This window comes from Amblyomma maculatum, chromosome 3, assembly GCF_055883805.1.
Source record: "Amblyomma maculatum isolate TAMU_Amacu chromosome 3, ASM5588380v1, whole genome shotgun sequence".
Taxonomy (NCBI): Eukaryota; Metazoa; Arthropoda; class Arachnida; order Ixodida; family Ixodidae; genus Amblyomma; species Amblyomma maculatum.
The window spans coordinates 35,112,625-35,137,950 of record NC_139346.1 but is presented as its reverse complement, the minus strand read 5'-3'; the positions used below and the strand labels follow the sequence as shown (position 1 = coordinate 35,137,950).

General features: G+C 44.2%; 1 protein-coding gene across 2 annotated transcripts in view; it reads right to left on the bottom strand.

The window, feature by feature from the left end:
- Positions 1-446: 446 nt before the first annotated feature.
- LOC146194504 (clathrin heavy chain 1-like) overlaps positions 447-25,326 on the bottom strand; it is a 46,979-nt gene continuing 22,099 nt past the window's right edge. For both annotated transcript variants that reach the window (XM_084597444.1, XM_084597445.1), the window contains exon 8: positions 447-13,104. In XM_084597444.1, the coding sequence (XP_084453570.1) occupies positions 13,003-13,104 (102 nt within the window). In that variant the 3' untranslated portion in view covers positions 447-13,002. The remainder of the gene's footprint in view (positions 13,105-25,326) is intronic.

The following is a 25,326-nucleotide window of genomic DNA, read 5'->3' as shown; positions in this document are numbered from 1 at the left end:
CTGCCTTCCAAGATTTCCTTCTGTTTGCTTTTCAAGAAAGTGCACTTTGTAACTTTGCAATAATTTCCCCCCTCTTAATCTATTTTAGCACTCAAGATTAGAAGGGTTACTTTACTAACTGCATCAATAGCCTACTCCTAATTCCCAAAGATGAATATGTCAGTCGTTCAAGGTATCTTGATCTTTGAAGGGCTTGATTTTTTTTTGCGTCCACATTAAAGAGCACCTTTCTAATATATATCACGCTGAAAGAAACCAAACCACTGTTTGACTTACGAGTTGAAACTGAGACCAGACTATGTGTAAGAAACACATATTAGGGTTATGCCTTCGGGTTCAGTGACCTCATGTGTTCTGCTAACCCAGCTGCTCAAAAAAGAATTGCATAGTGGTACCAGTAGTCAGTCTGTATTATACATGTTTGCAGTTCTTCATGGGTAATCTTCTTTCCTCACAGCACTGAAAGGAACTAAAATGATCCATCTCATCCATGGCTGTAGGCCGCATTATATGAGGACATGCAACTTCCACACTCGAAGGTGACAAAATAAAAAAAGGTGGACAGGAAACTATGCATGAGTAGCACTTTATTTAATGCCCCCATGGCCGATGGATCTAACACTCAACATGACATGGCTAGACTCATTTGCAAAGGCATAGACAGATGTATCAAATGCGGGCAGCAACATTTGCAGGCAGACAAGCCCACAGAAACTGTACAGACATGCATACATCCAAGGCTCAAAGGCAATATCATACATCCTGAAAAATCAGGGCCCGACACACAGAAGGAACACTTAGAAGGATGTGTTCTCTCACTACACAGCCCCATGCTGCAAAGTAAGCAACAGACATCATAGAATGATGTCCGCACTGTTCTCCAGGTTCACTGTGCACTCAAAATTGGCATTAAAAAACTAGACAAGGGTAATCATACATACGAGTCCAAGGTATTTTGAGGAAAGAGGAACACACCATAGGTAGGACTGAACCAGCCTTACGCATACTAGTAACAAAAATTGACTATACAAGGTTGCTTTGCATTAAAAAAAAAATGATCAGTGTGAACAAAAAGACAATTATTTCTATACTAAAATTGAAACTGAGTTCAGGATATTATATACCAAGAGGTATTCTAGCTAGGAAACAGGAGAAAGACATTAAAACAAAATTAGGGAGCAACCATTGTATGATCGCTCAAGCTTTGTTGCCTTTCATGTTGAGCGACCTTGTACCTGCATACTGCAGCATAAAACACCAATTTCCAAGTGCCCTCTTACAAGACCTTGAGAGTAACGAAATGATCCAAAAGGTATCTTTGACCTCATTCTGGCTGCAGCAATTGCCGCTACATCTGCTTTCAAACATTTGTCAATGTAAAGCTCCCCTGTCTACTCTGGCACAACAGCTTGGTTGGGCATACCACAAGAATCAGCTACAAGAAATATGGAAAAACATTCCAATGGTTTCTCAATTTCTGCAAAGTACTTAAATAAAAAAACTAGTTGCCTGCATGCAATACAACAAAAACCCTCAGTGGTTCCAACCATATACTCCTTAGGCACTACTACACCACGGAGACAACAGATGAAATATGTAGTTCAAGGCACCAGGAATCCTGTTTGGTGAAACCTTACTACCTGCAGGAATACCAGTTCATTGCACAACTTGCCAAACAACTGTGCTTGCAGCAAATATGGCCACAATTAGAACCCAACTGAACTACCCGAACCCAAAGGCAGTGCGATCAAGCTAATAGAAAAAACCAACCTCATTATCAACCCAGTGGAAGCATATGGGTCTCTGGCATAGTCTCTCACCATTACCTGTACGGAAAAGTCAAGCTGCGACGGAGAAGAGTGAAAATGTCAGAAAAATGAAGTTTTCATACTAATTTTCTAGTTGTTCGGAAAAAAATATAGATTCAGCCGTAAAAGTGCGTAGAAAGACTGCGTAAATTTCCACACCAGCCTAATGCAGAACCTTCATGTGCATTGAATTTACTGAAGAAGTGAGAAATGCACTATTGAAATTATAGCACCACCACTGTCTTGTTACCCCCTTTGCCTTCAATGTCACTCAAAAGAAAAAGGGAGAGAGAAAGACGTGCGCCGCAACAACAGCCGTCGTCCACCACCGAAGCGGTGGCGGGTGCAATGACAGCCTAGAACAGATAGAAATCGGTGGCGGCTAGCCCCAGTTGAACCCCGTTATAAGAGACACTGATGTAACAGACTATCGGGTATAAGAGACACCATTCATCCAAATGGTTGGCCACCCTATGACTTTCATTAATTGGGCCTCTTTTTTAACAGACATTGGATAAAGAAGACAATTGGCTATAAAGGACAAATTAGCCTTGAAGTTTGGTACTCAGTCTTGCTTGTAACGTACATTTTAACATTAGATGTGGCACCATTCATTGCCAGCTTCAGTAGCAGCTACAGTAAAAACAAAAGGAGAGAGACACATTAGTGCCATCATTATTAATTATAACTTCAGCTAACAAAGAGTAGGTCAGTCAGCTATGAAATGACTAAAAGAACCCCTGCCATGGGAATGCAATGTAGAGAAGTTCTTCAGGCTTTCCACTAAGAGCACAAGTGCGACTGCATACGCAAGCATCTGAGCAAGCATATTGGGAGCGTGCGTTGAGTTCCTCAATTAGTGGAGCTTTTTATCACGAATTACTGTAGGTCTTGTATCCACTAGTCTGAAGAATATAGCGAAAATTGTCTATTATGTTGCATTGCAGTATGAGCAACAAATCTGTGTGATAAATGCAAAGAAAGTGCTCACTCAGCTGGTACCACTGATATAAACAAGTGTGTCTAGAAAGCGAGACATAGCCAAGCCAAGATAAAAACAAATGACATAAAAAGAGAAGTGGTTCTGTTGTGGTGAGGACAAATAAACTGCTGTTTGCTATTCAACCAGTTTAAACTCCAGTTAGAAACGGCTCGTTTGCTTTTCATTTATTTTTCTTCTGAGCAACGACCTTCAGAGACTTGTTACTCACAGCCGCTGTTGCCCTTTGTCAAGTAAGCATAAATTTGAGATATTTTTGCTAGTGGTGTTTAATAGTTTTGGCCGATTCTAGCACCACGGTAGTAAGCTGGTTAATTTTACGACTGCGCTTTTCTGACTTGAATTCTTGTAGTGTTACCAGACACACAACTTAGTTGCGAATCGCTAGTTGCGGTGCTACGTCACGTCGTGATTGTACTTTGCTATCGCTGCAAACATAGTTTGCCAACATGTACAGCTTTGGCACACTGGCCATGAGGCTCTTGGCCTGATTTTCAAGCTGGGAGAGGCTGTGTTGAACAGCATCAATGCAGCCATGAAGCAGATAAGAAAGTTACAAGGTGTGGCCAGTGTGGTGGTCCAGCAAGGAAATGCAATATGTAAATGAAACCCATAACGCTTTTCCTAGATGGTGTACCCTTCTTTTTTGCATATTTTAACAGTAGGATGCCTACGCCGAAATGAGGTATGGTTAAAAAATGTAAACGTGGTACCCTGCCTATAAGGGACCTCTTATGAAAGAGACAACAGTTGCTCCCCAGTGCATGACTCTTATAAAGGGGTTCAACTGTAAAACAATTCATCACGACTACTGATCTGGAGGCAGAGTCCATGTTTTCATCCCAACAATGGCCAGGTCAAGCAAGAATCCTTGTATTCCTGCATTCCCCCAGTGGGTGATGAAGTGTGCTTTAAAAAACTCGCATGGATGGTGGTGCTAGCCTCTGGTAAAGTAAACGCAACAAGGTATTTATGCTAGAGTCTGCTAAAAAAAAAAAAAAAAAAAGAGAGAGACCCTAGTAAATGCCTTCTTTATGCCCTGTCTTCAGCTTCCTTTGCTTCAGCTGCATGCAGCAGAGAGGCAAAGCGTGCCATGGGTGACTGGCTGGTCACATCATTTACTCTTGCTGTGCAGGGAAGACTGGGTTACACAGTGAAGAAGTTGGACATAATTTACTGCGAGGTCCTCCTTTTTAGGCCTCACCATAAACTTTGGGCAACTGTGTGACACAGTATTCATGGCTGTACAATACGAATAAATGACGACACTTACCCATGGCTGATGCAGGAACATGTTAAGCAACCAAGTTCTGACCACGGATATCACTGCAGACTGCCATTTTGCAAACTTAGAGGCATTGTGTGCTGCTCGTCAAAAACGTTTCCTGCACCCGTGAAAATGCAGATGCCAGCTTATCACAGGCACTACTGAAGATATTTTATATTTGCCACTTCTAAGCACAATTTGTTTTCTCAAGGTTAGTGCCCTTCATGACCAGCTCTATCCATTTGACGCAGTGTAAGCATGGCTACCAGTTAATCTTCGGCCCACAGAACACAGCACTAACAAAAATGTAAATACATCCATGGTGCACACACAGACGGCAGCCCACATTATTTCAAATGCGTGCCTCTTTCCAGGTATGCCTGCTTTAACACAAGGCAGCTACAAGTATGCAGAAAGACATGTTGACAGCGAAAACAAAATGTGACGCAGCCAAGGGAAGCTCGCAATGCAATACAGTGCAGGCTTCAAGTGTGAACAAACCAATACATACCCTCAAGGGTCTTCACATCTAAACTGCTATGGCGTTCACCATATACTGAGTTTTATTAATCTACAGTCAAAGGTGGCGGGAGCACAGTAATATCCAACAGTGATGCATTCAACCACCCCTTTCCTCTTTCGCATGTTCACCTATTCTAGAAATATTTCATTTCATTAAGTCCTATTTCCACACTTCTATACCAAAAACACAAATATTTTATGACTCTGGTAGCATGCCTTCCACGTACCCACAAACACAACACCTTATAAGAGCGCTATTTTCTTCTTCTTCTTTTTTTTTTTTTTTCTTTTTTTTTAACCCACTAACAGTGGAGGTGACAAGTGATGGCCTCTTGTCGCACAGTGCCTGAAAGACAATGCCAAAGAAATTAGCGCTCCCTGGCTCTAGCTGGCTCTGTCCGTAGCCTGAGGAAACTCAATGCTGTCTACTAGACACGAACACAGGTGTGCATCACATTGGATGCTTGGTTTGTGGGGTTTAACGTCCCAAAGCGACTCAGGCTATGAGAGACACCACACTGGATGCATATAAGGGCACGATAACCATTTGGCACGGTAATGGGTGAGATCACAGGATGTGACTGCAGCAGGACGGCATCGGAAAACAAAATTGCCAAAAAGCAAGGAAACGATCATCTTTCGCTGCTCACAGCTTAGCAGTGGGAAGGTGAGCGAACTGTTTTGCGGGCACTTCCGAAAACACTGTGCCGAGAGGCTCGAAAGAATTTAAAATTAGAACGAGTTTTTCTGAAACGGACATAAAAAAGATGATAGATGACAGAAAAGTGACAGCAACACACTAGCACACTCTGGTGAAGCTGTTGTAAGCAGTGCATTCTGACTAGACCCAGTACATTGGCGAGAGGAGGAGGAGGAGGGGGGGGGGGGGGGGGGTACATTAGAGCTTGGTAAATTTCTAGCGGTAAAAGAGTGGCAATAAAGGACAGCAAACTGGATAGGAACTGATAAATATGCACTGTTGGGCAGGTTAGCTGAAAATCCACAGGCACCACAGACAACTTATTCTGCCTTTATATTAAGAAACGAACAAAAGGTTGCAGAGAAAAGAAGGTAGCAATAAAGCTAGATAGGTATGCTCTCTAAACGTGCATAAGTGCCCCCTCTGCATGAGTCCCTTCATTCATATTGTTTTTCCGGTTTTTCCTCTCTCAGCAACAGCAAAATAAGCCCGAGGAAAGAACCCACATACAAGTGCTGGGCGCTGTCTGTCTTTTATCCGTTCGTGCTCTTTCACCTAAAATGCACTACTACCAACTAGCACAACTGTCCATATTTTCTAGTGCTTTACAATGTGCACGCCACTTGGATGCGTGGGGGGTTCATGAAATCGCATGACCAAAAGATAACAAATAAAGAGCTCAACGCTTGCTCCATTCAGCCAAGCACGTCACTTGTGAAACTGCATCTTTCCCTTCACAAGATGCACATGCACTCACCCTCCAAACACTGACGAATACTCCCACCATATCATTAAAGGTAAGGCTATCGGCATATTACACAAATGTATATGCACAGCGAGCACTTGTTTGTTTCTTCCTGCCTGCATGGCTTGCCACAGACCGTTAGGTCCATGATAAGTACTCCACGACAGCAATGAAACCTGCAGAACACCTTTTGGCACGCTACGTATAATTAAAATGCGGCGCAGTCCTCTTCGAAAAAACCTCTAAAAAACTAAAGTGGAAAAACAGTCCAGGTAGACATTCAGCCCTTTCTGAACACCAAGCACTGGCCCAGGTAAAAACAAGAGTGCCAGAGAACAAATACTTATGCACCGGAAACCTCCTTTAGACACTAGATTTAGTGGCAGTTCGTGTCCTTTCAGACCATCAATGCACATATGAAACTGCTCAGAGGTTTAAAAAAGCACTGCGAGAGGCTTGCTAAACTAGGTACCTAAAAACGCAGTTCATACAATAGACAGTAAATCCTTGTAACTAACATTAACGACAAGAAGCGACACTCAGTTAAAGAAGACCAACTGAAATGGTCCACAAACACATAATGAATCAATGAGGATTCAAAGGGTTCCAGTTAGGCTAGCCCCTTACAATTATGCCCTTCATAATTAGGTAGGCATTCACTTTCAGGTGACCTGCTATTGGAATGGACAGCTTACAAAGTACAAGCGAGGCATCAAAGGTTTTGGCAGTGGTCTGCAAACAGCAGATTTCTGCGAGCATAACTTATTGAAAGCCACATGCGAAAGCATTTGGAAAATGGCTGCAAATAAAAGGCTCTTAGAGGCCAACTCCGGCCGATTTGCAAATGTTCTGATTCTACTGCTGCACAGTATTTGGTTGACTTCCCTGAATTAGCAGTGATGAACTGTTTTTGAAAATGATGAGGGAAACAAATACATAAAGCATCAATAATGAGAAAATCAAAACTGGAGATTCTAACTTATAGCTTTGATATAACCTGTCCGAAATGTGACTCAAAATTATTTCTTTCGGCAGAGCGAATGCTGGCAGGCATGCAGCTTGGGACGTCACACATGCATTTTTGGTTGTAGTAGTAATAACCTCGACTGGAGCTAATTAAAGTCAATCATTTACACAGAGAGAGAGAGAGAGAGAAAAAAGAAAAGCATGAATGACACCTAGCAGTCAAATACTGCACACAGTACCAGGAGGTGCAGGAAAACTTGCCATGAAAGTTTCGCCGAGATCCTTGGACATCACAAAACCCCGGGAGGTACCCTTTTAAGCGCTAACCGCATGAGGCAACAATTCGTGGTGACATGCCGCGCGGAGATGGGCTGAGGGCCGCCAAAGCATTGCTGCTCGCCGCTGTCGCTCAATTTCTGGGTTTGTAGAAAACTTTGCGTGTCGCCCGGAAGCAGTTCGCGAGGCAGCCAATCGCAGAAAGCTTTGGGGTGCTCAACTTCTGTTCTGGCTTTTTTTTTTTTTTTTTTTTTTGCGTGTGAAGTTAGTTTTCCTAGTCTGGTTTGGGCGAAGAACCTGGTGCATACACGCGATCACTTCGTCTGATCCGTATATATATGAGTGCATCGAGACAATTCAGTAAAAGCTTGGAAGGGTAGTTAAAAAAACAAAACAAAGGCTAGTGTGGCTATATATTGTTAATTTTCGAAAGGAGCAGGAGAAAGTCACTGCTTGCAATGCAAGTCGGCATCGCAGTGTAGTAGCACACCGCTGAGCTGTGACCCTTTAAAATGCGATGCCCTACGAGAAATTTTATCAGTGTTTTATCATACTTCATGCTGTTTTGTGTCAGAAATGGGATATAGCGTGATTGCACTCCCCTTGACCGAATGATAAGGCGGTGGTAATGGAGCAACACTGAAAACGCGCCTCTCTGTCGCTAAGCTCCGTCGCTCCGTGCAGTATGCATCAGCGACAACGACAGGCTTTGGCGGTGGCGTCACGTGACGGATCGCTAGGAACTGTCGCCTCATGCGGTTACCGCTTTATACACACGGCAAGAGATGAAAAATACATTTAGAAAGCTGGCTTTGTAATGCGGTTGTGGGATCACCTAGATACCTGTCATCAAAAGAGCCAGTTTCTCGAAGCACCCATTATCAAAGGCTACTATTCTGAGGCTCACAATATAATCATACCATTACCCAACTATGATACAAAAATACAGCATCACAGCCTCCATACAGCCCTACACTTTTTTTTTCTCTTACCCACACAAAGAGAGCTCAAGATAGAAGACATTCACATAACAGAAATGAATAACGACAGTACTATCCATATACAGCAAAGTACAGTACGTAGAGTACTATGCGGACAATAAGACTGAGATGGATGGCAATGCAATTAACATGCACAGACTCTGCTCCACCCCTGTGCTCTCTCACACACAGTGCTAAATGTTTCAGAGAAGCACAAATCGGCAACCTCGGTCCTTGCTCATTTGGTTATCTCAGAAGCAATGCAAATCTATCATGTTCTATGGACAAAGTTCTGTTACACGAAAAGAATGCCAGCCACACAACACCTGCAAAGAACATCTCACTAGTTACAATGCATGATGAGCACTGGTTCAGGCAGGGCAACTTTTTTAAAATTTTTTTTTGCAGAAATGAATGCACACTCACACCGTCCACTAGCTGAGATGTGATATGCGCTCTCAACAACTAAAGGGGCAATCAAGAAATGATTTATTTAAGCTGCCTTACAAGTGGCAGTCCTTAATACCTGTGCAGCCCGAATGCCCAACTTTTAATGTGCAAGTAGCCCGGGAGAAACCAGAGGCTTGTAAACTCAATCACAGCCTCGCTCTCTCAGTTTACGTAGCACGCACGTGCATTGATTAGTTTACATAACATACTGCCCTAAAATGAAAGAGGAAAAAAAAAAAAAAGAACAACAAACGTTTTACACAACTTGGTGAACACACGAACACTGCCTCCAATCCGGGCTTTTTGGTGTAAAATTCGAGCACTAGGCAAAAACAGGAACGCAGCAATAAACACCACCATCAAATTTGGTGGCGCCAATAAAGAGCATAAGAGATACTAAAAAGTGAACACAAAAAGTGAATAAACGACTAAAAGGTAGCAAAAGCAGCTCGCCATGTGCCATAAGAATGAAACGATAGGTTGCAATTAAAAGAAGAAAGAGAGAGAAGAAGAAATTCGCAACAAAGGTGACTTGGGAGGCCAGTTGGTACTTAAAGACTAACCTAGGAATTGCAGCAAAGTTATGGGAAACATTTGCAATTCGGGAGCACGTTCTCACTTCCCCTCTTTGCAGAGGAAACTGCTCTTTCAAACAGGATGTTGAATAGCCTCTCAAGTCTTTCCCAGTCAAAAAACATCAGTGGGTCCAACTGCGACGACCAGTTAGATTGAATTGGTTCTGTCAATCCCAAATGGTTTGCCCAATGGGTTTCTTCAATCCCAATTGGGATGCCCGGTTGGTTTCTTCACTCCCGATTAGGATGCCCAGTTGGTTTCATGACTCCCAATTGGGAGTGAAGAAATCAATGGGGCATCCCGACTGGGATTGAATAACCCCATTGGATTCATTGGGAAGCCCAATGGGCTTCTTGTTGTGGAAAGTTCTTCTGACGCATTAACACTTCAGCGAGACTTAAATTTTATCCAGTACTGGTGCTCAAAATGGCAAATGTCTTTGAACATTTCAAAATGCAAACTCGTCTCATTCACTTGTAAGCGTTCCCCTCTACTGACCTGCTACTCAATAAATAATGTTCCCCTGCAAAAAGTTTTTGAATATAAGTATCTCGGCGTATATTTCACCTCTAACCTTACGTGGACGAGACAAGTTGAGCATATTACATCGAAAGCCTGCAGAATGTTTAATTTTTTAAAGCGTAATTTCAGCAAAGTGCAGTCAAATGTCAAGCAGCTCCTGTATTTCACATACATAAGGCCAATTTTTGAATATGCATGCCCTGTATGGGATCCCCAGTTTATTTACTTATCAGACATGCTCGAACGCGTCCAAAATAATGCTGCCAGATTTGTGTCTAACAATTATAATTTTTCATCTAGTGTCACGTCTATTAAACTTCATCTTGGTTGGGAATCTTTAGCTCACCGCAGAAAACATTTCAGACTGCAGATCATGTATCGCATTTATTTTGGAAAGTTCAGCTTCAACCTCACTTTTTGTCTAGACGACTTGATCATCAGTAGAAGATCCGCGAAATAAAATGCCGGACAGATGTGTATAAAACCTAGTTTTTTCCACTGACGATCAATGAGTGGAACCGGCTGCCAGCTGGCATCACTGAGTGTTGCACTGAACATTTATTTCGGGCTTTTTTATCGGATGTGTGACGTGGCACCCAGTTCTCTTGCGCGTGTTTCCTTCATTACTTTGTTTTTGAGTGTTTTCATCCCTTTGTTCGTCGCGCAATTGCCCCCTTTAGATGCATGTTTCTCATTCTGCATTATCACTTGTGTCGTGTTGTTTTCTTCATTTTTATGTATTTTATCACTGGCGTTCTCAGCAAGATTACTTGTCATCTCCCCCCCCTGAAATAATGCCTTCGGGCGCTGCAGGAACCTGTAATAAATAAATAAATAAATAAAAAAATGGGATGCCCAATTGGTTTCTTTACTTCCACTTGGGAGTCATGAAGCCAATTGGGCTTCCAACTAGGCTTCCCATTGGTTCTAATTGGTCCAAAGGAAACATTCCCAATTGGGAAAGTCAAGTCAGTGATATCCTTGTCTGAGATGTGCACTATATACATACCTCTATAAAAAGACAGTAGTGAAAAATTTAAGTTGTTATAAAAACTATATGCCACTTAATCTTATCAACTGATTTTATCGTGTCCACTGTAAGAGCAGACATAATTAAATAAGTTAACTCAGAATAACAGAGATGCATCATTGGTCCCAGCAGCACTGTTCAACGAATGGAGTATATAAGTCTGCAAAGTATCCTGTGGATATATACATTGAATCTGGTTAGTTCTGTGTGTGTGATTCATGCTTGTCTCTCATGATTTCTGTAAAAACTTGTAATTTCATTCCACCTGTATGAAGATCAGTTTCCCTGTAAATTCTCGATAAAAAACATTGAAATTGCACCGCCATTTTTTTTTTTTTTTCAGCTATGTAAATTCAAACCATTTGGGCTCAATGGGTATGCCATTTGAGTTCAATTAGTGAACCATTTGGTCTTCATAGGTGACCAATTATTTCCAATTGGAAGCACCGATTCGCATAAAGTGGTCAGGCCCAATGGGTGGCAAAAACACAATTGGGTTTTGACCAATTCATTTCAGTTGGGAAATTCCCAATTGGACCCATTGATTTTTTTTTACTGGGTTGTAACTACCACACATGGCAACAGTCTGGAAGTCCAGCATGAAAAGAATCGCACCTACCTCAAGTGTCATACAGTTTATGCAATGCGTCACCAAGCATGCAGCAGAGTCAGCAAAAACAGGGCCTTAAGTACTAAATTGAAAGTTACAGCAATCTGCAAATTCAAGTTCACTCAGAGGATTTGCATCACCCATAATGCTTCATTCATCAACCTACTAAACACAGGTTTCTTCAAATCTCAATAAAAAAAAAGTCAAACAAGTACCCCAAAAGCTTGGACAGCATCACCATGAAGAAAATGCACAAACAAAACGCAGCTAGCATGCTGGCTAAGCATACACATAAAAAAAAAAAGGAAACATTCATGCTCACCAGCATTTTCGTTGTCGCCTAACACACTGAATGACAGAAGACAGACAGAAGCAAGCTGAAATAGTGCTTCAGCCTGTACTGATTTCAGCCTCAGTGTCAGCCCAGCTACAGCCAAACAAAACAAGATGGCATAAAAGCTACAGCAACCACGAGTTATTCAATGTTTTCACAACATTTCCATAGCTCCCTCACAAGCCACATGGTAAAATGTCTTCTCCTTTCACATAAGTGCAGCATGATTGCATAACACAAACATGAATGGACAGTCAAGAGGCAAGCTGTTTTGTTTCCGACCTGGAAAGGATGCTTGCGGTTGTTTCACAACTGCGAAAGAACAATGCCCCTCCGAAGAAGCAACACAGACACCATGGACATAAGGGGAGCTCAACAAAAGCACAGACGCAATTGACGAGCAGCAGCACAATGTGCTACTAGTTTTGTTGAGCTGCAAGCAATGTGATGCTACAAGAAGTTTTACTTTCACCATACTTGCTAGATGCTTGGAAAGGTTTCTGTACTGACTTGTAGACCTGAAGGCGCATCTTCGAGCCTCGAATGGCTAAATTATGACTAAGAACAAGTGTGTAGGGAAGATGCCTTGAGTAAGACATGCATAGCCAATTTTCTTCCATGACCTATCAGGATTTTGTCTGGAATAAAGCTGCAGACCTAAGGAACAGTGTGGTGTGTCATATTTTCATCTTGGGTGAAGGTGATGAGTGTCTAACACGAAGGCATCTAAAAAGAGATGCACTTAATTCAGGCTTCCGCTCCAAGGCGCACACTACCTCAAAAAGATGCCCCGAATATTTTATCCTCGGCAAGTGACCTCATTTTCAGCAAATAAGTGCCTCACTCACTCAGACCCATGTTGACACCAACAGGAGCTACCTCATTACAAAAGCTCCATTACGCTGATGGTTGCAGCTTTGAGAATTGGACAGGCCTGCACAACTGGGAGCAGCATTCTTTTTCCTCTCCCCTAAAAACAAAACGGAACAGAAAATATGTAACAAAAAAAAGGAGGGCAACCTCTGCACCTTTTCAAGTTTTGGAAACAAGCACAGCGCTAACGCCATAAGTACACACCCAACCTTTTTGTACACCATAATTCCACTCTGTTGCACTGACTAGACGGCATAAGAGCATTGTATACTTTGACCCGGGGCAGCATCAGTGCTGTTTCCACGAGGGCAGGGGCAGGACAGGGCAGCCAATCGGTGCACGCTCAGAGCAAGGTCTGGCGTAACCGAGTGGCAATGGCTGGCCGGTTCACCACCTCCACTATGCGCCGCAGAAGCGCCGCTTTCTTGATCTCCACCAGGAGAACCTGCAGAGTTAGAAGTGAAAAACCTGACTGACCCCTTTCCAAGGAGCTTTGGGATAAGTGGCGCATAGCACCGTCACATCATCACCAGCCAGGCTACATCCATAGCACAAAGACAGACTCTCACACACAGATACCAACCCGCAACGGCCACTCTATTCCAGTGAATCACCACAATTCCAACTTTCTACCTGGCCGTGCTTCCTCTTGCACGGCATCTACTTTATCATCCTAATAGAGAACTGGTCCTCTGTAAAATTTTTTCTTTTGCATATAATGATTGTCATGTTTCATCATGTTGAAGCTCTCTTCAATGCACCCTTCGATAAAAAGCAATGCTTCCTTCGCAGCAACGACGATCCAGCTTTTGTCACTAGATGGTGCCCGGGTGTTCTGAACCTGGATGAAACGGAAACCTCGGTGCACTAAAACTTTTGTCAAAGAGGAGTTTATAGGTTGATGGATAAACTTCTGACACACGTATCGCCACGGGTTTGAATCAGGTAAGCTTCACGTATCTCCCGTGTGCACCTTTCATAATATCTTTCCAAAATCTTTGTCTTTTCAAAGGCTGGCACGCAGGAGCATCGTTTACAATGAATGGGCAGGTTGCTGCCTTGGTGGTCTTGAGTGACTATGCATGTTCCATCAGACACTCGTTGATGCATCTTCGAGTTTGTCCAATGTAAGACACGCCACATGATAGCAGTATTTTATATACCACCGAGGAAACACAGGGTTTTAAGTACAGCATTTTGTACTTAATCTTGCACCCACTTTTCTCATGTCACTCTTCCCATAGGAATCATTCCTTGTTGAACCTTTTTATAGCTTTTAAGATTACATCGCTTTTATCTGGCCCTTTACACTGCCCCTGACATTGACTCAGCTGACAGCTTGCCTCGAGAGTATGTAACGTGTGTATACCTTTCGAATAAACTTCAGTTGTAAGTCAGCGCCTGTGTTGTTCATTCCTCTTTTCATCCTGTTTTTGCAATGTTCCCCTTTCTAGCAATGTTAAACCAACTAGCCCGCAACAACACCCTCGTGAATGTTTGTCACTGTGCCATTAACAGACTTCGGTGAGGAAACTGGAATGGATGCTACGTACATAAAAGTGCCTAATATTGTCTGACTGGGGAGATTTATTTATGAATTCATAGTGTCATTTTGGTTGACATGCAATCATCGTCATGCTAAGTGATCACGGTTTGCATCACTGGGATGCATAAACATGGCCTGAAGCTCTGATCGAGAAATTCCCAGTAAAGATCCTCTTACAGTTCCTAGCAAAACCATTGTCAAATCTACTACCTTGGAGAGCAAGCTTACTGACACACCGAAAAAAAATTTGGTGCTGAGGTGTTCGGTTGCATTAAGAATGCTGTTTAGCATGAGTGCCTCTGATGAACAATTAATTTTTGTAGAGAAAGAAAGTGTTCCTTTTACATTTTGCTTCTGCTTGGTAATCAAGGGAGCTGGTGTGTCTGGCGTTTTTTTGCTGGTGATGAGTGACAAATGCAACCACATAAAACTTGGGCGTATTTGCTTCATACATAGACGAAATGGCAGGCAGTGTAAATTGAGCGCTTCCTGTCGACGACCATTGGTTCAGAGAACTTCTAAAGGGGCCACCGAACCTCAGTTGATGTATTTTGTCAGTTGCCAAGACTGGTGGAACCACACTTTTCCTAATAGGGTAGCTTTGTTTTTCGATACCTATGCTTCAATGCACCAAAAAGTAACGCTGAAACAAATGTTTCTTGCCATTCAGAATATGTCTGCTGGATTGTTGCTTTGTTTTAACCAGCATTACTTATTGCTACAACCTAATGTGATACTTCTAGTTATCATAATGCCCCATACGAAATGTTTTAAAAGAACAGTTTGAAAAGACAAAACAAGAGGTCCTCTTATTGGTCCAGATATACAGAGTCTCATACATGTAGGCAGTTTTAGTGCACTGTGCACAGTGCATCTGCTGGTCGGAAAATGAAGTCCAAGGAGAAATTAAGGTGAAGGCAGCTGAAGGGAGGAGAATGTTGCTGCACTCCAGATCGAGGAGTTTTAGTAACCTGTTTTCACGAGCGGCATCTAGCACTGTACACAGAAATTTTGTTCATCTTTTCATGCTTCTTCATGGATATTAAAACAGCTCAATGTGTACTGTTCACTTTTCCGGCAGTTGACACATGCCCACATATCCTCATCTTCCGCATTGTGATGCTAGTAACATACAAAAGTACACTAGTGCACTTTAAGTTAGCTAAATTTCTCTTGAAGAGGAGAAAAATTGGTAACGCTAAGCTTAACCCTCCGGCCGTCACTAACATATTGGTACGTTTTCGCGTTTCGGTGGCTGTTCCCATTCTTCAGAAACCCAGCTTGGATTCCAGCGATGTAGGCAGAAATATTTACGGGTTGTTATACACTGCCAGTTGAAAAAGAAGGGCAAAAGAAAAAAAACATCTGAAAGGTAGGGAACCCTTCGCCTAAAACATTTCATTGGGGAGTGGGAAGGGTCGAGTTCTGGTCCCGAAACATCACCCCTCTGGGTGCGCTCCTGTCTAATTCTGATTCTGAGCACTCTAAAAAGTGCATTTTCCATTATGGTGTTTGCATCATGTGCATAATCAAAAATAAATCGCTATGTTTGTTCACTGGTATTCTCATAATCAAGCCGACACAGGGAGTGCGCCACGGCCAGAATCCCCCGACGCGAAAGGGTTAATAGCTTAGTCAGATTAATTAGTGAAAGCTGACTGGCCTCAGTGGCTGAGAAATCTAGAGAGGCGGGCCTGCTTCAGTTTCACATGTGTGAGCATGGTTGGATGTCTGACAGGCCGGTTTAGGCCTCTCTTCCTCTTGTGCATATTCAGCCTTCTTGTGGGGTCTTCAATTCGATCGCATTCTCAGCACGCTTCACTGGCTTTATACTTGAACGCTGTCGTCACTGTAAAACCGCCCTTTTACCACGTACAGATTTCATATCACTAAACACCAGCAAACGGACTGCCATAACGTGGTAAACAGGTAGGCTGCGGGTTCTCTGTCATGCGAGCAACAAATCGCTTGGACAGTTCTGTGACATTATGCCAAATGTGAATATGTGGCATCTCACTCATGACTCCACAGCTGGATCCAGCGATCATCCTCTACACCTCGTTCAACCACCAAGCTAGCCTCTTCTCTTTCCTAGCCTCTACAATGCTGAGGGTACTTCAGGACATGTGCCAATCACTACAGCTGCTGCACGCCATTAAGATGAAACGATAATGGAAAGCTGTTACTTTGCTACCTGTTCATCCCCTAACCGGCAACATGAGAAGTGAGGTTACTACAAACATTCGCTCTAAAAGGACTCACATGACAGTTAGGAGTAATATGAATGTTATAGCATTGTTATGACTATGCTCAGAGCGCCAGTGGATGCCTGGAAAGTGGTGTCTAGATTGTTGACCGCTTGCTTGTGGAAACTTGCTTGTGCCCACCTTCCCTGGGTTACCAATAAGTGGCTACAGTTTAGAAGTAGCAGAACCCCTTTATAGTAAAGTCACTGGGCAAATATCTTGGCGAGTCAGAGGCTTAGCTATCTTGGAGAAATAGTGAACAAACCTCCGATAGTATGTGCAGAGTCCGAGAAATCCGTTTATCCGTTTATCCACTGGCTTGAGGAATGCAGCTACAGCGGCCGTCTTTTCTGGATCTGGGCTAGCGCCTCGAGCACTGACAATGCAGCTGAGAAACTTGAGCTTCAGCCACCCATCCAAGAGAAAGCGAAATCCCAGAAGTGGCTGAAAGACGCAGGTGGCTCTTGCTGTCGCAGACACGGACGCATTGTTGGGAGTTACTTGTCCAGAGGCCCTGAATGAGAAAGGGGTGCCCCTCCAGGTCGCGTTCGCAGAAAGGTGCGAGCGGTGCAGCACACCAGGAGGCGCTGCTAATCACTAGCGTGTCGGAGCTGCGTTCGGGTGGAGGGGAAAAACCACCGCAAGGCGTAGCAGATTGGGCAGGTGACCTCGGTAGACGGCCGTAATTAGTCTTCAAGGATGTCTTAGCTGGTAAGGGTCAAAAAGGCACTGGGAATGAGCGTCTTGAGGAGTTCCCACGAGATCGGTGAACTGCGAAGGGGAAGCTGACATTGCCGGACAGAAATTATGACCATTGTATGGCGGCGACGACTGGTCAGTAGAGTGCGGCAGATGCCTAATGCCGGGAGACACCCGAGTTAACGAATCTGCGGAAAGCATCGAAATAAACCAGCCTGTCTGCAGGTGTTGTCTCATGTCGCTATTAGCAGAGAGTTTTCTGCTGGATTGGAAGGGCTACCATGTGGGGCCCACAACGTGGTGGGCCAATTCAGTGGCAATCGCCTCTACAGAAATTTGTACATTTGAAGTGAATTCGTTGTTTTTTTTTATGTGTTTTGCACTTTGGGAGAGAGTTGAATACCTTCCCAATATTAAAGAGGCATGTCAGTTGTTGTGAACAAATCGTGTTTCGTTTCCAGTGATTGGGTGTAGCAAAATGTCGGCAGGGCTTAGGTCTCAAAGCCGAGCTTCAGAGCCCGACTAGGCTAGGTTTAGATGCTCTGGATCATCGGCTATGCTGAGAAGGGAATATTCCACAGTTATTCAGATCCAACTAGCACATCTCTTGTAAATATTGTAAATTATCCGTGTATATAAAATCTCTAGTTTCTCATCATAACCATCGTGTTCAAGTCTTCACTATACCGCCTAGGACAGGGAGCTTCTGGTGCAAGCAACTTCCCAGCATGTCAACTGTCCCTGATGGAGCGCCCCATGCGTGAAGGTATCAAGAACAGACATAACACACGGACACATTACTAACGCAAAGTGGCATTTTTGGGGTTTGAGAGAGAGACAGGCAGATCGGATGGCCTCGAAAGTGTTTCAAGTGCTCACTGAAAGTGTCGGAGAAAATCACATCGTTGAGATATATGAGACATGACTGCCACTTCAGGTCAGAGAGCACGGTGTCTACCATTCGTTGGAATGTGGCAGGGGCCGAGCACAGGCCAAACGGGAGCACTTTAAACTCATACAAATCATCTGGCGTAATAAAGACTGTCTTCTCTCTGTCTCACTCATCAACCTCTATTTACCATTACCCACAGCGGAGGTCAACTGACGAAAAGTAAGTGGCATGGCGAAGGCAGTTGAGGGAGTCATCAATACGCGGCATGGGGTACACATCTTTTTTTTGTGACGATGTTGAGGCGTCTATAATCTATGCAGAACCTTAAGGTTCCATCCGTCTACGTAACGAGGACAACAGGCGAAGCCCAGGGCTCGTTGATGGTTAGATAATGTCGTCCTGGAGCATTTCTGTTACTTGGCGGCGGATGGCATTACATTCTTTTGAAGACACCCTGCAAGGACGCTGACATAGTGGCCGTTAGTCGTCGGCAGCTATAATTCGGTGCTTTGTTAGTGGTGTCTGTCGGACCTTGGAGGTTGATGCAAAACAGTCGCGAAAGGAAATGATAAGCTTTTCCAAGCAGCGTTTCTGACCAGCCAAGAGGTGCGGGTTCACATCGGCCTTAATGGCTGTAGGCATCTCATCGTCAAGATCCGACATGTTGGATAAAGTGTACTAGCCTATATACTCTCCAAGTTCTTCAAAATTAGCGACCATCGTGTTCGCCTTCAAACGTTGGGGTTTACACATGAAGTTTGCATTAGGACTTCGGCTCGCCCATGGACAAGTTCGGCGAGGCCCTGAGCTACACAAGTTTGTCAAGTGAGAAACAGTGACATGTTCCCTTCAGCAATGCCACGCATGCCTGTGCTGTGATCACATTCAACTGTGACGAACTTGCTCGTGCATGGAAGGATCGTTATGTGGTCATTACATAAGCACAACATTCCTTTCTGCAAGTCAGTGTTGGTATCAACAGCTCGCTGGGTTGAATACGTTACCATGAGCTCCCGAAGATCGATAACCGCACCATACTCCTGAAGGGAATCCATGCCGAGAATCAGATCTGTTAAGCACATCTGTAATACAGCAAAGGTGCCAGTGAAAGTAAAACCGCGGATCTCTATACGGCAAGTGCACATGCCAATCGGCGTCGTCACATGGCCACCAGCAATGCGCATTATTGGTCCAGGCCAAGGCATCAGAACTTTATGGAGTGTTGTGGCTAGCTGGCTGCTCATGACAGAAAAATCAGCCCCGGTATCCACGAGTGCAGTGGTTCTCACACCATGCCTTGACCAAGCCCTGCAGTGTGAAGTACACGTTCATCAGCTTCCGCTCGTTGTCCCATTGGTTGAATACGGCCACAAGGTCAAAACTGGCCAACCAGTCTTCCACATCCTCGAACCGGTCACCGTGAAATGATGCCAGTGATCGAGGTGCGATAAGGACGAACGGTGGGGCATTGCTGGAGTACTGACTTGTCTGGACGCCCGTAATGGGTTGGAGGCCTCACAGGCGACGGCTCGCTTTATGGACGGGAGTGGTGTCCACGCGTCGGTGAGCAGTGTCACTGATAGGTCCGTTCGATTTAGCTTGCACTGCGTGAATTTCTGGCAGTTCAGAAAAAGTGGCGCACTTATGCAGCGTCAGTTCAGCAGTGCAGGCATAGTGAGATACTAGTGCCAAACTGAAACGAATGCTGAAGTGCAGGTAGTGCAGGCACCGTGGTGCATGCCTTCTGCTAGTCTTGGCGCTTCGCCAGCTGCACATCAACTTTTGTTCACCGATTGATCCTGCCTGCCCGCGGTTAGGCGAAAGTGTTTTGAAGAGTGTACAGGCTGATTGATATGGTGGAAAGCGCTATGGACTGCGGCGCATCATCTGCAGCCATCGTTCAAACAGTTATTGAGCTGATGGACTCTAACAGCGAAGACGAGGAGTTCGACGATGTCACAATTCTGGCACTGAAGCTAACTAGGTAGCAACAAAATAGAATTCCTAAGTACTGTGAAGAAGTCGTGAGTCGCTTCTGTACGCATAGCCATTTTCTTGCCAAACACGGCTTCCACCTTCATTGACAATCGGCGTCAGCTTTGTCGACATGCTGTCTATTGCAACGCAAATGCTGCCGTCGTCTGTTGCCATGGCTGTTGCGCTTCTGCATGACTGGCACTACCTCCCAACACAGTGCAGGATCTGCCTGAACTAGTCCTGCATGATGCCTGCACTTGTTTAAAACGGATGCCGTAGTTAGGAGGGCGCCATGTTGCACTGCCAAAACAAATGGCCGAGTATGGCACTACATGAGCTACTTAGGTAGTACAGGTAAATCGAACGAACATGACATCTTCGTGGTCAACATACACGGGATGTCACCCAGCCCCTCCGTTAAATGTCATCAACAAACGTGACAAGCAGCAGAACAACCCAGTGGTATTTTAATGAGGCGAAGATTGAGAGAGATGAAGACGCTCGGCCACGTGTCAAGATATGGTTCGGCCACTTGGTGGCGCTAGAACAGGGACAGCGGTGTGACAATATCAGGGTCTTATTACTAAGCAGCCGAAAATAGCATTTCGGTCATGCACTGCGCGTTCTTGATCTGATAGAGCACTTAATTCTAATACGCAAAGTCCCCACTGCTCCCAACAGGCAAAAACTCTGGCTCGAGAGCTGCAAGCACATAAATTAGACTATTAACAGTTGACCAGTGAAACGAGGTCAGCGTGCCTTCTAATATCTGCACCTAACGACGAACAGAAGCGCCTGCCGCCGTGTGATTCGAACGTATCTGCAGTCCCAGCTTCAGCTTTCTGTGGTACTTTCCAGTACGTGGACTGTATTTCCAAACATTAAGAGTGTGACTTATCAGCTAAACGGTGCGTACAAAGCCAAAACCAGCCTAGGATCAACTTACAAGCTCACATGCATGCATTGAACGCAAAACCCAACGGCCTGTGCACGGCCGGCTCATGGTGCCCACCGGAAGGACTTTTTGTGCCTCGGAGGGGTTATTTACGCTGCCTATCTGTGTTGTCGTTTCGTGAATTCACTTGCTTTAGCTCAGCTGCGTGTAAAGCTTTCGTAGAGCTACACGAATTCGTGCGACACTCGCCTGGCTATATCGACTGGCAGCGCGCCGAGACGTCGCCCCCGATTGCTGCATGCCGTATAATGCCTGACCGTTGGATTATTTATTGCCTTGGTTTACGTCGTGACAGCCCTAAAGGAATTTTCAGCGCCTCAAATTCTAATTCATACATAATAGAAATTAAAGCAGTGGATCCATACTGACTCCATGCATTCGAATGCAGACGCCGGGGATTTGTACTACCCAGCAGATGCCTAGGGGGCGCTTTTTAGCACAGTTTTCGCGGCGCCCCTGGGCAGCGCAAGGTAAAGTCCCTTGATAATTTGAAAGTAGCGACACTCTCCTTTGCGCCGCGCTTTCCTCCTAGATTCTCCTCGCGTGGCGGCGCTGAGCGCTGCGCACGACACGCTTTTTCTCCTTGGCGCCCGCCGGCCGGCCGCAGCAGTGAGTGAAGCGCGAACTTTTGGGCCAGGTCGGCGCTCCAGGAGTGCACAAAATTTTTGAAAAATTGCGAGAAAAGCATTGAGAATGCCGAAAGTAACGTTTATGAATTGATTGGTTTCTTCTTAGAACTGTTTGAATGGGGAATACTTATAAACAAAGCTTTCAGGCGTGTTCTGTGCTGCAGACACTTTTTAAGTCACATGATAAGGTGTTTTACTTTGTGCACTTAATCTAGTACTGCCTCTGACTTTGTGTTTGTATTTTAGAGCGTGAAATCTGTCACTGCAGTAAAACTTCGGAAAACGATCCAGGCTGGTGCTTTGAACTTCAAGATCAGTGAAGGTCAAAGCAGAACTTAGTCTATTTCGCCACTGTCAAGCTATCTGTCTAAGCATAGTATACGTCCCGTGATCAACCAATGGATTGGATTATTGATTAATTGTACATGTATTTTGATCAATTACTGGGCCAAATTATTGATATTTAGTAAATTGCAATTAAAATCTAAATTTTAGCTGCAGCATCGAACCATATACCGTTGGAAAGCTTAGGCCAAGGCTAGTTAGCGATCCGCAATAATCTGCGTTAATTAGTTAATTTTGTATAAAACCAAACTTTGAGCTGTTCCTTGCTGCTTCGAGGCAAGGAACAGGTTTGTCATGGCGGTCTTGATATGATGCTGATGGAGGAATTAAATAATTTTATGAGTATGCGGCCACTCACTGACTTCGAGCGTGGTTAAAAGACAGCAGGGTACACTGGGAGAAATGGTGAGCCCTATTGCCGACACACTGAAGTTATGGGGCAAGCGTGCTGTGGCCTCATGCGCTATGTAAAAGAGCGTAATTTCATTGAACGCAACGATCAAATAAAAAAAAACAGAGGGCACGTATGTCTTCAACGTGCAGAAATGAGAAAGCATATAACTGCCAATTCATTAACTATCGCTTACCTATCTATCACGATATCTACTAATGCCGTCAAGTGACCTATCATAATTGTCACTATTCGCAACGAACGCTATCACCTCACTATCCGGGCATATTACTATCATTTACTATTAATATCCGCAACAGTCACCATCATTAGCTATCACTATTCATAACCATCACTATTTAATCTGATGTCGTCCCATGACACATTGATATACTTCAATTTTCATTGACTTACGTTGTCAGTCATATCTCTATTACCTCATAATATCTGATGAGACAACTATACATTGACTTTTAATTCTTATAACTTCTTATTTTGTCATAAATGGAGGTGGGAAAAGAGCAAGCCATAGAAATAACTGACTACTATCAGCGCAAGGTTCATGTCTCTGTCGAGGAGGCTTCCTTTGCTTCAGGACAGGTCGGTGAGAGAAAACTGATGTAACTGCGTTGGGCCTGTTTCTTTTTTCGAGTTCGTGTAATCTTGGCGGCTCAAGCCGGTCTTCAGTGAAATGTAACTAGAATTAACATAGAGCGATGAGGTACTAATTACTCAGGCTAGGTGAAAAAAAAAATCTTCTTGCATACAATTGAAATGAGTAATATGTTACAGTGCTAAGACTTGTTGCTCGCAAAATGTTCCCCTGTGTTTACATCATAACTATAATCATTATTGATTGTTTAAGTTTCGTAAATATAGAAAATTGATGCAATGATTCCGGCTGATTTGACATCGATGGGAAAACGTTTCTCGCAGTAAATGAATACACGGAAACGCAGTTTTAAGCTCCAGCTTTCAAAGTGAAGGTAACCTGCCAACGCCTAGTAGTCATGGTCAAAGTGAAGCGTTGGTGGTCATGTGAACACCCCCTGCACATTGGCCGTATCCCTGATAAAACGAACGCATACTTTTTAACCCACACGTGCGTCGAAGCATGGCAAGACACATTCAAGAATTGAAAAAAGAAAATGCCGTACGACCTAACTAGTGCAGATTACCCGCAATACCTCGGGTTTACTTGCAAAAGTTTTTCAGGGCCAGCATTCATTGCTCCTGAGTAACCGACGCACACTACAAGTACAAGCTGGAAAGACTAGCTCCTCTACAAGCCCCAATTTTGATTTTTAGTGAAGGAGGCCAGGGATCCTAGCATAATCGCGAAAAATGCAATCGAGAGACTGTACTTTTCCAGTTATCACTGACAGCAAAAAGCAGATTATAGTGCCGTATTTCTGATTACAGAAGTCAACAGCGTGTGAAATGATGGAGCCTTGGAGCCTCGCAGAATATTCAGCATGCTGCAGAGGAAAACCCCATTTTTATACAATGAACATGTTGCCGCCGCAAAAATAATGAGGAGCAAGCAGGAATAGAAAACGCAGCGTCAGGTGACGCATTATTACGGAGAGTGAGAAAGGCGCATTACGTCGCAAACAACCCTGTTCTTTCTAGGAATAAACTTCTTTCGACTAATCTTGTGAATCCATTGACTCTTGCGCAAGCCGTCACGCTTGCCTTGAGTTATCATGAATACCGCATAACCATATTCAGGCCGCTTGCTGCAGTTGTATGCGCAACAGCACGGCATAGAGCTTGCACGCTGCAATAAAAGCACAGGCACAGCGCGCAATATTCGCTCGCCGCAAATAGGAGAAAAATGGCGCGAAGGAAAAAGAAAACACAAGGAAAACGCCGGACGCGCTTTGGTTTCCAAGGGCAACGGCAGGGAGACCAATCGTCGCTCAGGAAATCGGGCGGAGAGCCGGCCTTCAGCGAAGGGGCGCGCAAGGGGCAAGGAGGAGACGAGGAGGTAGCGCGGCGGCGGCAAAGTTCAATCGTTGGCGTAACTTTCAAAGTATCAAGGGACTTTAGCGCAAGGCTCCTATATGTGCAAATACCCTGCGCATGTTCACAAAATGTCAGCGTTAGTAAGTGCGCAATGCCGCACCATGGCCCATGTAGTTCGAGACATGCGAGCAAAACTCATGTTGGATGGCTGCTCCTGCCAAAGGGTGTACTATACCATACCTGCCTGCCTGCATGCTGCTCTTGCAATACCTGCTGACATTGTCGCCAAACTAGTGAGCCATAATCTGAAATGAAAGAACTAACATGCTTCCAGATAAGACTGGTCCCCTCCTTGCCACTCTCGACAGAAACTTCTGCCGGAAGCATGCACAGCAATGAAGTTCAACCAAAAAAACTATGGGGGCATTTTTGCCAGCCTAAAGTGCACTAGGCGAAAGCCTTTGCTGCGCCACTTCGACTGCCAATCGGTCACTGTTGGCGCTTTCTTTCTGCCTCCCTTGCTTTCGTCCCAGGCGAAGTATTGCGCCATCGCAAACGCTTTCGTTTTGCATCTCTTGTCTTAGTCACAGGAGAAGCCTGGAGCCGCTGTTGATGCATTCGTTCATTGCATCGCAGATGCACACTTTCTTAAGTGTTTCCTAACAAGTTTTTTAGTGAACTTGGCACAGACTTCAGAAAATCTTTTAAATGCCTTCATCTCAACGCACAGTCCGTTAGAAACAAACAACTGGATTTAACAGTACTTTTACAGGAACTAAATACACAGTTTGAAGTGATAATGATTACAGAAACCTGGTGTACAAATGACTCAGAACTTTTTTGTCTTGCAAACTATCAGACGTTCTTTTTAAACCGCAGCGAAAGCCGTGGAGGCGGTGTCTGTATGCTTTTCCAGGAAGGCTGGGAACCAGATCCTTTACCGCAATTTATTTTTTCTGGGCCTGATTACGAAGTGTTATCTTTGGTTTCACAAAACACAGTGTTTGTTGTATGTTACC